The sequence below is a fragment of the Aedes aegypti genome, chromosome 2, assembly GCF_002204515.2.
Source record: "Aedes aegypti strain LVP_AGWG chromosome 2, AaegL5.0 Primary Assembly, whole genome shotgun sequence".
NCBI lineage: Eukaryota > Metazoa > Arthropoda > Insecta > Diptera > Culicidae > Aedes > Aedes aegypti.
The window spans coordinates 333,735,391-333,750,354 of record NC_035108.1 but is presented as its reverse complement, the minus strand read 5'-3'; the positions used below and the strand labels follow the sequence as shown (position 1 = coordinate 333,750,354).

General features: G+C 40.7%; 1 protein-coding gene across 6 annotated transcripts in view; it reads right to left on the bottom strand.

Annotated features, from left to right (window-relative positions):
- LOC5572620 (protein turtle homolog A) overlaps positions 1 to 14,964 on the bottom strand; it is a 339,330-nt gene that overhangs the window by 122,922 nt on the left and 201,444 nt on the right. For all 6 annotated transcript variants that reach the window (XM_021845978.1, XM_021845977.1, XM_021845982.1 and 3 more), the window contains one exon: positions 14,058 to 14,187. In XM_021845978.1, the coding sequence (XP_021701670.1) occupies positions 14,058 to 14,187 (130 nt within the window). The remainder of the gene's footprint in view (positions 1 to 14,057; positions 14,188 to 14,964) is intronic.

Here is a 14,964-nt window from a genome sequence, read left to right as displayed (position 1 = left end):
AATGAGATGGGTCATTCCGATCAATGTAACCCCGCTGATCAATGATACCCCGGATTACGGTACATTGTAATCACGAAGGAAGACGTTAGAGAGAATAATAAGATTAATTAAAGAAAGCTTACTCTATGGTGTCAAATTTTATTTTCTTCATATTACTCATTCATGAAACGATGCGAATAAATATTCACATCTACAAGTGTGACTTGGTAGATGCTGGTTGGAACTTCGAAGTGATTCAATTCTATTTTCTAGAGTCAAAGATGATATACAGCATGAGCATGAGCATGCATGAGCATAAATGACCGTACAATTCGTATTGACAAATGATTGACCAGAGCAATCGAAGTTGCACAGGGATTTAGTGAATGGGGCTTGGGATTAGCTTACTATTCTTCAATGTGCACAAATGAGCTCAAACTTTAGAAGTCAATAACGGCGCCGGCCACCTCGTTACGGTCATCGGGGAAGGGAAGGAATGTTAGTTAGACAACTATTGGTTTTAGAGACCGAAGAATCTTCTGCATCTCCATAGTTGTCATGGAAAGGATATTGGGTAAGTGGGAAAAGGTAAGGATCTGGGAGTCATCTTTAGTTGATGATGCTATCCTTGATATATTCACACCTGAACGGATTCGTGATATTATTCGATAAATGAATTGTATGCCGAACAAGTGTTCATCGTTCGCCCCCGCAGGAGCAAGCAACGCGACCAAAGGATCAAACACTACTCAGAGTCAAAGATGATATACATCAGATTTAGTCCTAAGCTGAGAAAAACTCTTTGTTGAAATGTGTTTTTTTAAATTATGCACAATGACCATTATGCCAAACGGCATTATGCCCATTGGGATAAAGCCGATTTTTGCTGGTTCCGGTGATTGTAATGAACGAATAGCTTTAGTGTGATAGATTTAGAGTGGAAGATAGAAGCAAGTAAAAGATACAACTACAAAGTACGAGAAAGAGACGGACCTGGAGTTGAACCCATGACCTTCTGCTTATGAAGTAGAAGCGGTAGCCATTTTACTTCCAACCCCGTCAATAAAACAAAACCTGGAGATGCAATTAAGAAAAAATACGATTTTTTAAGCTGTCATGTCAACTGTAAAATTAAATATGTTGTTGTTGTGTTATAAATCTAGTGCTATACAGCTTAGATACAGATTTCAGCTAATCTTTTCGCCGATCATCACGGCAAAAGTGCACAGTTTGCAACTATCTTGCTAATTGCAATTGCCAAACGGGGGCCTCGTGGAACGACTCAGCCGTAAAACCATTGCTTTGTTCCCGGGGCTCTTAATTTCATGCCACAAACCAGCCATCTCTTCTCATCTCTCGTAACATCGTCGTAGGAGCACAAATTTCGAATGACCTTCAAACTACATTTCCTACTTGGCTGCGATGCCAAGTTGAAAACGTACGAGGGGTAGCTTTGAAAGCATGTCCTTTCGAAGAAAATTTTATGATTTTTGCATTCTACAGTTAACCCTCCAATACCCAAATTTTTATTTTCGATCTAAATATTATTTTTCGTTACATAAAATCATTCTTAACACGGTTTGGGCAATGATTTATTTTTCTTCGCAAATTTATGAATTTTGGTTTTTGATTTTTATTATATTTATTTTTGAACATCCCTATCCTTTTCAATTTTTTCTTGAAGCCTCTTCTGGTTACTGATTTTTGACAATAATAAAAATTTGAATTTTTACTATACTTTTAAAAATATGATTTTTTTATTTTTTTTCTGGAACATATTTTATTTTCCGTATAGCTAACGGAAAAAAAATTGTAATAATTTCAGTACCATTAGGATCTTCTTCTGTGATAGGTTGATCGTAGAAAAATATAAAAGGTACGATTTTTAAAATACACGTTAAATGAATCCCAGGCATTTGTAGGTTATATAAGAATACAATTTTTCAAACAATTTTCAATAATACAAAAAGCTTCAAAAATCATAAAAAAATTTCTTATATGCGTGTTATTAGTCAAGATTTATGCCAAAAATAAAATCATTTTAATTTCCGAGCTACGAAAAAATACACAAAATTCCAAAGTGTACCCCGTCTAAAGGCGGGGTTGGGTATTAGAGGGTTAACTCTCCTTTACTCGATATTCCCTATCTCGATATCGAGTTAGAGAATCATAGTAAAAGTTGGTTTTCATGGCTAACTCGATGGTCCCTTGGGTCGCAGTTGCACTGGTTTTGTGTTCTGTAACCCGATACCTCCCTAACTCGATGGTCCCTTCCGAGTTAGGGAGAGTTGACCGTATTTAAAAATAAAATATATTGTGTGTTAATAACACTGGTATCTGAGTTATCGATTGCAGTGAAAATATTGCATAACGATTCAATTCGAATGCACCTATCTCTTAGAGAGAATGAAATTACACTCTTTACTTTAATTACAGAAAGTTATTGGTATTGTTTTCAGTGTTTACTAAACACTGTTGTTGGTCCAAAATTATTAATGTGCATTATCAAAGATACCTCGTTCTACGGTACATTCTCGCTCAACACAGTAAAACATGTAGGTATTTTGCGCCACACTGCTGCCTCCAAGAAGACTTCTCTCCACCAACAAGAGCCTCAGTACGCCACTAAAATCCGCAGTGAAGCAGAAGTTATTTTACACCTCATGAAATTTAAAACGGGGAATATCCTGACACTGAACCTAGCAGGGAAGCGAAGCTGGGCGTTCACATCACATGTGCTCTACTATAACGCTGTGTATCCACTATCTCAGTGTAACAAACAACAAGACTCGAGAAGATTCCACCAACCAGCAGCCGGCAGTAGAATACAGTCTCCGCATGGTCTCCGGACTGGAAGTAACAGCCCTGGTTTTGCTCAGTCTTACCGCAAGCAAGCAAGCTAGCAAGTGCGGTAAATTCCAGTCTTAAAAGATTAATGCATACAAACTGCACAAAATAATGAATGCACTGCACACGGGAGTGCCGTCCTGGCAAAAGGAAGCATCGAGCGGGATCGGAACTGGAGCAGACACATCTTGTCCAATTTTACGTCCGCGCATTGCTTTTAAAAATTCATTTACGACTGTAACCTTACATTCACACAGTTGGGTTCTCCAAAGGCTAGCACAAGGGTATGCGATATGCAACTAGTTTTCATGTCGATGCGGAATGAAACGACGTACGGAACCCCTAACATTGTTAATGATGAAACAAAACGAAACATGAAAATTTTCAAAACTCCACTCAGAGCCGTCGATGCCAAAAATGGGGTCATGACACTAAACATTGCCGCATTGATGCCTAATGCAAGATTCGAGGGGGCTATTCTCGCGCCAAGGACGTATATCATGTGAAGGAAGATACCAAAAAAATTGTATGCGCAAATTGCAGGGGAAACCATAAGTCCAACTTTTGGTATTGCCGAAGTATTTTCATTTTGACTAAACGACTACTAAATTGGAAAACATGAATTTCTCCTCACTGAATTCCATGGAATTCCGCTGAATTTCATTTCAAACGACATTTGACGGAATTATTCGAAATATCGCATACCCTGCATTCCAGAAACGTGGCAACGGATTTGATTTTGCAGAATCCCTCCCAAGCGAACGGACAATCCACTTTGTGGGCCGAGCTTAACCGAACATTGTAGAACTTTGTTGTCCATTTGGTCATAAATTTATTACGAGCCAATCACAAGCTGTAAACATTAATTTCGTCTTGGCAAAGCTCGGCTGATCCCCCTGATAAGTTAGCCCCATTTTGATGTTGACTTGCCAGGGTCAACATTTCATGTGATCAAACTTTACGACTGGGAGGATTAATGTTCGACAGAAGAACTTTTCCTTCGCAAGAAAGCCCAACTCACTCTATCGCCAGCAGTTTACCGTTGTTGCCCAATCTGGAAGATTCACATTCATTTTTCTTGGGTGTAGCCAGGATGTAGGATCAGGAAGAGGAGCAAATTACACTCCAACCTCTTTTTACGACCGTTTTTTTTTACCGACGGTTCGTTTTTCGACCACTTTTTACGACCAAAATTCAGATTAACGACCGTTTTTATAAATGATCATTATCTTAAAAAGTATTCAAAATAGAGGACCATGATGTTCAGCAAAATTGTTCAGTAGTTCAAGGGCTAACAAATGGTGGTCGTTGAATTGCGGAATTCTGCCACTAGATGGCGCTAGTGAGCATCGAAATTTTGTTTTGCGGGTATCTCAGGTTCCTGAGCACTTAGAGAGATGGCGTCTTCGGCAAAGTTGTTCAGTAGCTCAAGGACTATCATTATATGTTAAAGATATGCGATTAAAAATTTTGCCACCAGGCGGTGCTAGTGAGCATAGAACTTTTGATTAGCGGTTATCTCAGGATCCTGACCACTCAGAAAGATGACGTCTTGGGCAAAGTTGTTCAGTAGCTCAAGGACTATCATTATTCCAGCCAAGCGATTCAAGATTTTGCCATCAGGCGGCACTAGTGAGCATGAAACTTTTGTTTTGCGGTTATCTTAGGATCCTGTCATTTAGAAAGATGGCGCCTTTGGCAGAGTTGTTCAGTAGCTCAAGCGCTATCATTATAAAAGTAATGAGATTCGAAATTTTGCCACCAGGCGGCGCTAGTGAGCATAGAACTTTTGTTTTGTGGATAGCTCAGGATCCTGACCATATAGAAAGATAGAGTCTTCGGCTAGGCATGCTTTGATCTTCGAGCTAGCAGAAATATTTTTTGAGAATTGCTTTGCGACAATTACCATAGTATGATTCTCAAAATTATCCCTGCTACCCTGCATCGAAACTGATCATCCTAGGAACTATATCAGCCCGTATCAAATTACAAATACTGTTTATCTTTGACCTTGTAACAAGTAACTTAGGGGTTCCTGGGGTAATATGCACTGCCGGGACAAAACGCACCTTGTCAATTTCACTTAAATAAACGAGTTTCGAGAGAAAACCTCTATGCGGATTGATGAAACGTTGCAAACTGTTGACACCCCGAGAATTTGATACATTTTGAAAAACTTCACAGGGAGATAGAGTAATAAACTCGAAAAGCACGATTCTGATGTAACTTTCCCGATCATTTCACTTGTTGTTTTGAAAGCGATGAATTGTGATTTTTTACAACATTTCAACATAAAACAGATGATTAGAGACAGGGTGAGTGATTAATGAGATGATTTGGCGAAATAACACAACGATTTCTATTTTCCATAACATTTGCTGTTAAGCGCCTGATTGGGGAAACATGCACTCTATTGTTCGGGGCAGAACGACCCATTCAAAAATAAACTACAATCATAAAAGTTAGGTCATATGAAGCCTTTACTAACGTATTTATGCACAATTCTATCATCTTGTAGACGAAAATCATCCAAAAACTCGTGTTTTTGCAATAAACAAAATTATGTTTAAAATACGATGGTGCATCTTACCTCATTGTTGTGGTGCATCCTGCCCCAAAAAGCGATGCATCGTGCCTCGCATCAATCCAAATTCACGCAAAAGTAGCTTTGGAAAATTTAAATTTTCCAACAATCTGATGTAATTATGATGAAAATTCGCTCAACACCATATAAGGTGAACCCAAAGCAACTAGATTAGTGTATTAAAACATTACATGCATGTTGTTTAGTGTTCATTTTGGCACATTTTCCTTAAGTGGTGCATATTACCCCAGGAACCCCTAGATACATCAACTATTCCTTTCTACAGAGCGAACTATGGTTCAAACAATTCTTTAAACTCGTGTTTAAGATCATTTAACGATGTAAGCATCGATTTGATTATAACCTCTCGAAAGATATATTTAAACTTAGAATAAAAAGTGTAGAATAATAATGTTTCTAAGAAATCAGTCTGTACGAGAATGTCGAAGATGGTGAATAAATAAATGAAAAATACAGCAAACACTAATGGGTGAACCCTCCTCGTTTTGTTACAGCAAGAAATGTGGAGTCAAAAAAAGAGAAAATTTCCTTTACGAAAAGACCTGTGAGATTCGAACCCACGACCCTCAGCTTGGTCTTGCTACATAGCTGCGCAGTTACCGCTACGGCTGTTTGTCCCTCTTTTCACAAATCCATAAGTGAACTTTTGCTCCACTAGTGAGCTTGAGCTTGAGCTGGAGCTTAATTGGCCGCCCGTGGTTGCTCTGGGGTTGCGCCCCAGATTCTCCAGACTTCTGAACTTGAAAATTCAAAGCGTAGCCTAGTATTCTAATCACCCTCACCTTCAAAAGCCCGGGACGAGAATTGTGTGCTACACACCAAACATCATGATTTCACAAAGCAAGTTCAATAGAAGACATTTCAACGACTTATGCCAATATTGGTCACCTACTGGCATATCACATTCCATGGCAGTAGGTGGCCAATATTATTGAACTAATTGCAATTTCCTCTATTGAACTTGTTTTATGTGACCATGAAGATTTGTGTTTCGCAATAAAGGCTGCAGAATTATTCCGAAAGTGGCAATTCTTTGCGGGCACCACATCCCCGGCATGGATGTACCACTTATCCCCGAATGTCCTTTCCTTGAATTCCGTTTCCTCGAACGTCAGTTCTCAGAACACCCTGTTCTCCGAAAAACTATTGGCACTCAATAATTATCGTAAACCTGAGCAAATTTGAGTAACAAGTATACAAGATAACAAGTTGAGTTATTCGACAACAAGCATTTGATAACTTAGTTTGTTTACATCTTGGGCGCATAAGCAGGTAACATAAGGTATGTACAGTTAGTGACATAAGTTAAATGGTGTAGAAAGTTGGTGTGTTCTGCAAATTTGTGTGACTTCTGAAATTGAACAACTTTGAGGAACAGACCAACAACCCACAACTTACCGTTTTAGAACTAAATTACAAAGTCTCTTAGTTACTTACTTTTGTCATTGAACAACCCTCTGAAACTCTATGTAAAATGACTGCAATGTAATAATTCTCTAACAGACAAAACTTCATGTTATTTGTAGTTTGTCATCCAAATTTCAACCAATTCAGACTACCAGAAGCTGAGATACAGCAGCCCAAACTTGGGCATTCTGTATGGAAAAACAGCATTTGGTTACTAACTTATGTCACTGACTGTATCTTATCTCATTGTGTTATTATTTGAAACAGGTTAATAACAGGTTCTATTATATATTGTATGTATTGGTAACTCATTATGTTATCAATTAGTAATTAAGATCGAATAATAACAAAAATTAGACAACATTCACCTGTCGTCGATGGCACCCTCGATCTGACAGCTCAAACTTCGTTGATAACAAGAGTCTTCCTATTGATAGCAAAAAATAACAAAATAAATACATGATATATATACACTCCCGTGCAAAAGTTTGGGTTCACCCCCTCAAAAACATACAAAAATGATCTGTCCATATCTCTGTGATTACACGTCCAATTGAAACTCTCTAAGCCGCATTCGAAAGGCAAATAGTTATTCTGACTTCGTATGTATTTTTCCAAAAACATTTTTTGAATTTTGTATACTAAATTTTTACTTAAAGTTGTGACATTTTTCAAAAAACACACTGAAAAATCATATCTAATTTCCTCAGCATTAGGTCGACCAAAATTTTAAATCAAAGTGTCATTAGAATCGTAATCTTATATTCTTTGAGGAGACCCCACAAAATTTTGGCGGAAAAATCTGGAAAGTATTCAAAATCAATGAAACAGTCAGTCAAGTCATCGTGCAAAAGTTTGGGTTCACCCCTCATAATGATGCAAATCGTGCAAAAGTTTGGGTTCACCTGAGCAGCAGCCACATCATTTTTGTCAATATCTCTGCCATTTTTCAACCGATTTTAATAGTTTAAAGCTTTTTTGAGCGCAAATAATGGCGCGTACATGATTGGTTTGAGATGTCACAGATTTGAGTAAGTTCAGGTGAACCCAAACTTTTGCACGATACACCATACTGAGGGGTGAACCCAAACTTTTGCACGATGACTTGACTGACTGTTTCATTGATTTTGAATACTTTTCAGATATTTCCGCCAAAATTTCGTAAGGTTACCTCAAAGAATATAGGATTACGATTCTAATGAAACCTTGTTTTAAAATTTTGGTCGATGCTGAGGAAATTAGGTTTGTTTTTACAGTGTGTTTTTTGAAAAATGTCATAACTTTAAGTAAAAATTTAGTATACAAAGTTCGAAGAATGTTTTTGGAAAAATACATACGAAGTCAGAATAACTCTTTGTTTTTCGTATGCGGCTTAGAGAGTTACAATTGGACGTGTAATCACAGAGATATGGACTGAACACTTTTGCATGTTTTTTAGGGGGTGACTTATCCAAACTTATGCACGGGAGTGTATCTTGTAAACATTATGCTAAGCGATTGTTATTCGATTTTGATCGGGAATATATGTTTTGAGGTGATGAATGTTCCGATCATCTGTTGTGCACTTTTCTTTGTTTTATCAGCGATTCTTTGGAGATTCACCGTTTTTGGATATGTGTGTTTTGTAGAGAATGTTCAAAGATCTCTTTTTAAGGATTGTTTATCGGTCATTACAGTACACCACCTTGTCTCCGAAGATTCGTCTTGTCCTTCATTGAACTTCATCACTTTTCGGGGAAACGGGTCATTCAGCGAAAAGGGTCATTCGAAGAAATTACATTCGAGGAAAAGTAGCACAATCTATGGAATATGAAGTTATTGAATTATCTTCTATAGAACTTATTTTGCAAAACAACTTGATTTAACTTGATTTTCGAAACCATGAAATTTGGTGTGTCGCAAGGAAAGTTTCAGAATAATTTGAAAAGTGGCCATTTCCATAGAAATGCAGCCCCCCTCCACCAGGGATTCCTGGGTATCCAGGACCAATTGTGTGCCCTCTAGATGGTTAGTCAATCTGAAACTATATTTGATCAATTTTAGATCAGCCAGAAAATCAAATAAACCATTTGTGCCATATAACAGGCTTGTAGAGCTAAAGGAGAATCGCTCATCCCTTGTAAAGTTTCCAATATTTCCAGAACCTGTTCTGGGGCCTCGGAACGGACAAAATATCTCTATTTTGAAAACATAAGTTAAGTATTACTAGCTCAGAATAATTTGCCGTTTGGAAAACTGAGATTTTTTGGTGTCATGTTCATATAATCACGGGTAGTTGGAATTATGTATTATACCACAGATTTCACCAGAAGAGGGGTAGTGACAAGGAACTTTCCCGTACATACCATTTTTATCTCCACTCTTCCCTTCGAAGTTGATTTAAAAAGTTTGTAAATCGGTTGGCGAGTTTCTGAGAACGATCCATTTAAAGCACACTAGTCTCCTCCCGGATGTTGAGGGTTAAGAATGGAAGATAGAGGCAAGTGAAAGAAACAACTACAAGGTACTATGAAAGGAGTGGGCCTGGGATTGAACTCATGATCTTCTGCTTATGAAGCAGAAGTGGTAGCCATTAGACCACCAACCCCGTCCTGCTCCACCAGTCCACAAAAATGGGTGAAAAAATATTTAAATATAAAGGTGTGTACTGTGACACATACTCCGTGTCAACGATTTTAAAAGTGTATTTAGTAGAACTGAAAAGGTCTGAGGATTTTTTCGCTCTGAATTAAACCTAAAGACATTTCCAAAAGAAGTGCAACCAGTGTTATTCAAGAGAAACGCCAGGAATTTAATCGAAGGATTTACTTTAAAAGCACAAAGAATTACGTAATGTGTTTTGTTTTAAGAATTTCGTAAAATACTTTCAGAATTCATCCAGAAATTTTCGAACTTTTACCACTTATCCTGCAATATCTGAAGGTATATATTAAGATATGTACACTTTTTTCTGTTCGTAACATAAACCACTGTGATTGGTAAATGGCTGGGCATGGCGTACCATTGGCACGTCACGTACCTGAAGGAATAAAATAGACCCCTCGGTGCGGTCCTTAGCCTATCCTATCCGGTACTGGTACTGGCCGGGGTACGAGTAACCTTAGGGAAGATCGGGTAATCAACTCCGGTGGGAACTTTGGTCGTATGCTGACAGGGAAGGGGGGGGGGGGTTGCTTTTGCAAACCTGGAGTGTCTGTACTCCATGTTAGGAGCGGCTCACAACAGCGTCTGTTCCCCATGTCAGGGGCGGCTGATCATCGTCCGAGTGCCAGAGAAGGACTTCAAGCTAAACTGTGGACTATGTTCCTCCGAACATTTAGGGGGAATGGTCCTCCGGAAATCTAGGAGGTTGGTGTCAGGCCCTGTAAGCCAACCGTAAAAACATATCAGCACAGTAACGTCAATGAGATAATACGGACCGGAACAATCGGAAAAGATCACAGCGATGGAAATGGACTAGCGATTGGAAACTTGGTACGTGAAACTGCAAATCTCTCAACTTCATCGGAAGCACACGCATACTCTCCGATGTACTGAAGACCCGCGGTTTCGACATCGTAGCGCTGCAGGAGGTGTGCTGGACAAGTTCGATGGTGTGAACGTTTAGAATTAATCATATCATCTACCAGAGCTGCGGCAACACACGTAAGCTGGGAACAGCTTTTATAGTGATAGGTGATATGCAAAGGCACGTGATCGGGTGGTGGCCGATCAATGAACGAATGTGCAAGTTAAGAATCAAAGGCCGATTCTTTAACTTCAGCATAATCAACGTGCATAGCCCTCACTCCGGGGCCCAGATAGCCGTAGCGGTAAACGCGCAGCTATTCAGCATGACCATGCTGAGGGTCGTGGGTTCGAATCCCACTGGTCGAGGATCTTTTCGTAAAGGAAATTTTCTCGATTCCCAGGGCATAGAGAGTATCTTCGTACCTGCCACACGATATACACATGCAAAAATGGTCAATCGGCATAGAAAGCTCTCAGTTAATAACTGTGGAAGTGCTCATAAGAACACTAAGCTGAGAAGCAGGCTTTGTCCCAGTTGGGACGTAACGCCAGAAAGAAGAAGAAGAAGCCCTCACTCCGGAAGCACTGATGATGACAAGGGACGCATTTTACGCGCAGCTCGAACGCGAGTACGACAGTTTCCCAAGCCACGACGTCAAAATCATCATAGGAGATCTAAACGCTCAGGTTGGCCAGGAGGAGGAATTCAGACCGACGATTGGAAAGTTCAGCGCCCACCGGCTGACGAACGAAAATGGCTTTCGACTAATTGATTTCTGCGCCTTCAAAAATATGGCTTTCGTAGCACCTACTTCCAGCACAGCCTTCCATACCGATACACCTGGAGATCACCACAGCAGACAGAATCGCAAATCGACCACGTTCTGATTGATGGTCGGCACTTCTCCGACATTATCGACGTCAGGACCTATCGTGGCGCTAACATCGACTCTGACCGCTATCTGGTGATGGTCAAACTGCGCCCAAAACTCCCCGTCGTTAACAACGTACGGTACCGACGGCCGCCCCGGTATGACCTAGAGCGGCTCAAGCAACCGGATGTCGCTGCAGCATACGCGCAGCATCTCGAGGCTGCATTACCGGAAGAGGGTGAGCTGGACGAAGCCCCTCTTGAGGACTGTTGGAGAACAGTAAAAGCAGCCATCAACGATGCAGCTGAGAGCAACGTCGCGTATGTGGGACGGAGTCGACGGAACGATTGGTTCGACGAGGAGTGCCAGGAGGTTTTGGAGGAGAAGAATGCAGTGCGGGCGGTCATGCTGCAGCAAGGGACGGAGTGCGAGGAGATGGAACAGCTGTGTCGGAGTCTTCGAACGTCGGGTGCTTAGGACTATCTTTGGCGGTGTGCAGGAAAACGAGCTCGCCCAACTCTACGGCGAACCCAGTATCCAGAAGGTGGCCAAAGCTGGAAGGATACGATGGGCAGGGCATGTTGCAAGAATGCCGGATAGCAACCCTGCAAAGATGGTATTCGCTTCGGATCCGTTTGGTACAAGAAGGCGTGAAGCGCAGTGAGTTAGGTGAGCGGATCAAGTTCGCGTTGGTTTGGCATCCGTGGGTCAGAGCCAAGGATGGAGAGATGCAGCCACAAACCGATTATTGTGGCGTGAAATTGTTGATTCAGTGTTATATGTTTGGATGTTAACTAACTAAATGAAAACGAAATGGAGGTACGACGGAACCCCCCTCTGGTTATGCCTATGTCAGACTCTCCGGCAGCGAAGCTTTGTTAAGTGGGTGTCAATCTCAATCCCCTTCAGCTCCATCAAACCTCATTTGTCTCCATTTGTTCTGCCAAAGTGGCTCGTCTACCCAAGAATTTTCGACTGTCCACCTTTTCCGAAACTATTTGCACTGGGAAAAGTTGCGTGCTCTGGTGAACTTGAACCGGACACGAGTGGCTTTTCTGAGGGAATTACCAGAAGAATGGCTTCAACAGAAACAACAGACCAAAAGTTTTTTCCCACCCCAGGATTATTGGAATGAATAGCCAAACAGTGCTCAACCGGTCCGGAACAAACAACTGGAACCACTTTCAAACAGATAAAAAGTGTAAGAGATGGGACGACGATATGGGAGTTTCGAACTTTTCTTTTTCCGAAGCTTAGGGTCAGAGTTTATCGCTCGATCGGAAGTAATTTAACCAGGATTTTAAGTTTTTCGGCAACGCGGGCTGGAAAAACTTTCACCGGCGGAAGTTTGGCCCGGGGCATGCAGGCTGCCAAATGGAGAACCGACTCTGACGTCCGTCCATATCGTTTCCCGAACAGGAAATTTGAAATCGAAAGATAAAGTGTCGGAGCAGGAACCTGACTGAGCTGGTAATTAATTTGGCTTGTTACGGGTGAAGATTCGGGCGAGCCAACTGCAATGGATAAGTTTTGTGGGCTTTGCTGTTTGATGGTTGAGAATTACTTGATATTTGACTTGGTTGGAGGAAGCTGTGAAAAGAGGTAATTTTATTTTAATTAAAAGAAATTTACAGTTTGTTTTACGGATCGGAACACCGGATTCAAAATGTAACCTACTGCTCATACAACTAACTTCTTCTTCTTATACTTAGGCAGCCACCAAAAATCATCCTTACCAGCATTGTTAGTTCAAACAAATTTTGCATAATTTCTGATGATGGCTGAATAAGCTCATAGTACAGCGGATAACGTCGTTCTTGCGATAACTGGTGAGGCTGCGGCAAAAAATAGGAAAAGTAGTTTCAGTGTATTGTAGTATTGTTATTAAAAACTAAGAAGATATTAAATAACTTTTAATCTCTTATAAAAAAAATGTTTGGACGAAATATGTTGAGTTGCTTAGGCCACTTTCCAAAGAAGTATTTTTTTATCTGTGTTTTCCCACCGGTTCACTTCACCGATGTCAAATATCTGGCAAATATAATTCAACTCTGTCAGAAAAAGCTCCACAGACTATCGCTGCACCCGGCGGTATGCAATAACATTAGATCAGAAAAACTGGACAACGACACGTCTATGATGTGAAATAAAAGCAATGCTAACATTTTTCAGATGCGACTCAAAGAGCACAGCTGCACAGCGCAGAGATTCAAAACCAGTATCTGTTGTGCAGCTGTGACCAGATGATGCAGGCCGTCATCCAACAGTCACAGAAACGAAATGTTGGCTGATTACACTGCACAGTGTTTAGAATCATCCATTTCACGATAAAAAAAAATAAGTGAAATGTTCTAAGCGTAATTGAAAATCTGTTCGATGAGAAATTCTCTTTTCAACCCAGCACTAATCCATATATGTGGGCTGCCGATAAATGTGTGGTGACTGTACTCCTAAACTATTGGAATCATAAATAAAGCCCGATTGATTGAAAGCACTAAAATAAAGAAATCTCCCACTGTGCACAGCTGCCTTCGCGGAAGCTTTTAGACTGATTCAAATGATTCACTACGGTCGGCCACAGCTTGATTACGTGGATTTGTCTAAATCGTAATGGTAGAGACAACTACCAATGGAATGAGTTAGCTGGCAGACAGATGGTGCCGGTGACAGCATAGCATAACGAATAGCTGAAAAGCTGTGGAAAACAGCGCGAACGAACGACGACACGGTCTAATATGCAAGGAATTCCGGTTCGTTCACGGTTGCTTCCGGGGTTCCTTCCGTCGTTTCGTTGGGGCGTCCCTTTCCCAGACCCTATTTTAACCCCCGCAACTCACCTGTACAGCGGGATGCCGGCGTTGTCTCGGAACCACAGTACCATGTTGATTTTATCGCGATTCGTCGCTAGAAGTGGACAGTACAGGATGGCTTGGTGGTCTTCGATTGCTTCGACATCGGTTGTTTTAACTGCGGAAATGGAACAATCAGAACAAAATACACACATGGTTAGCTAAGCCAAATGGCCGGTCGTGTGGACTCTTCTTAGTGAGTGCAGTCGGGATGGAGAATAGATAATAGGAATTCCGTTCGGGGACACAGGACAGGATATTGGGTGCTTGACGTCTCAATCAGTGGGTCCTCGATGGTTTTGAGTTTGGTTGCACACATATGCAGCGATGCCAGACTTTCAGAACTTCGATTCCGTAGATCTGTTTTATACTAAATATAAGCATATTCAACTATCATAGAGTTTTCATAAGAGTCGATGGTTCTGAAAGAGCTTCTGGAAATATGTTGACCTTCTAAAATGTTGACACCAAGATTGGTATAGTTTCGGTCATGTTTATAGAGTGGCATAATATCCAGTGGTTTTTGGAAATTCTTCTAAAAGCATAACCTTCTTAAATTGTGAACATTGATGCCCATACTGATATGGTTCTGAACATGTTCATCATTGGACATTTGCTCTACCTACTGCAGATCTGGCATCGCTGCACATATGGTTGGGTTGAGGATATAGAAAAACGATAATGGAAACGATTGTCGACAATTCTACCGAAAGCATGAGGGTATACCTAGATGAAACTCATTTCGGTGCAGATTGGAATTGCAATTTTATGTTGTTCCGTTACAGTTGGAGCTTACGGAAATGGAACTCGATATCGAACCAAAGTGAAACTGTGATTTGTTCCGTCGTTCAGCGAAGCGTTTAATCTTCACACTAAATCTCTTACCGGGCGATTA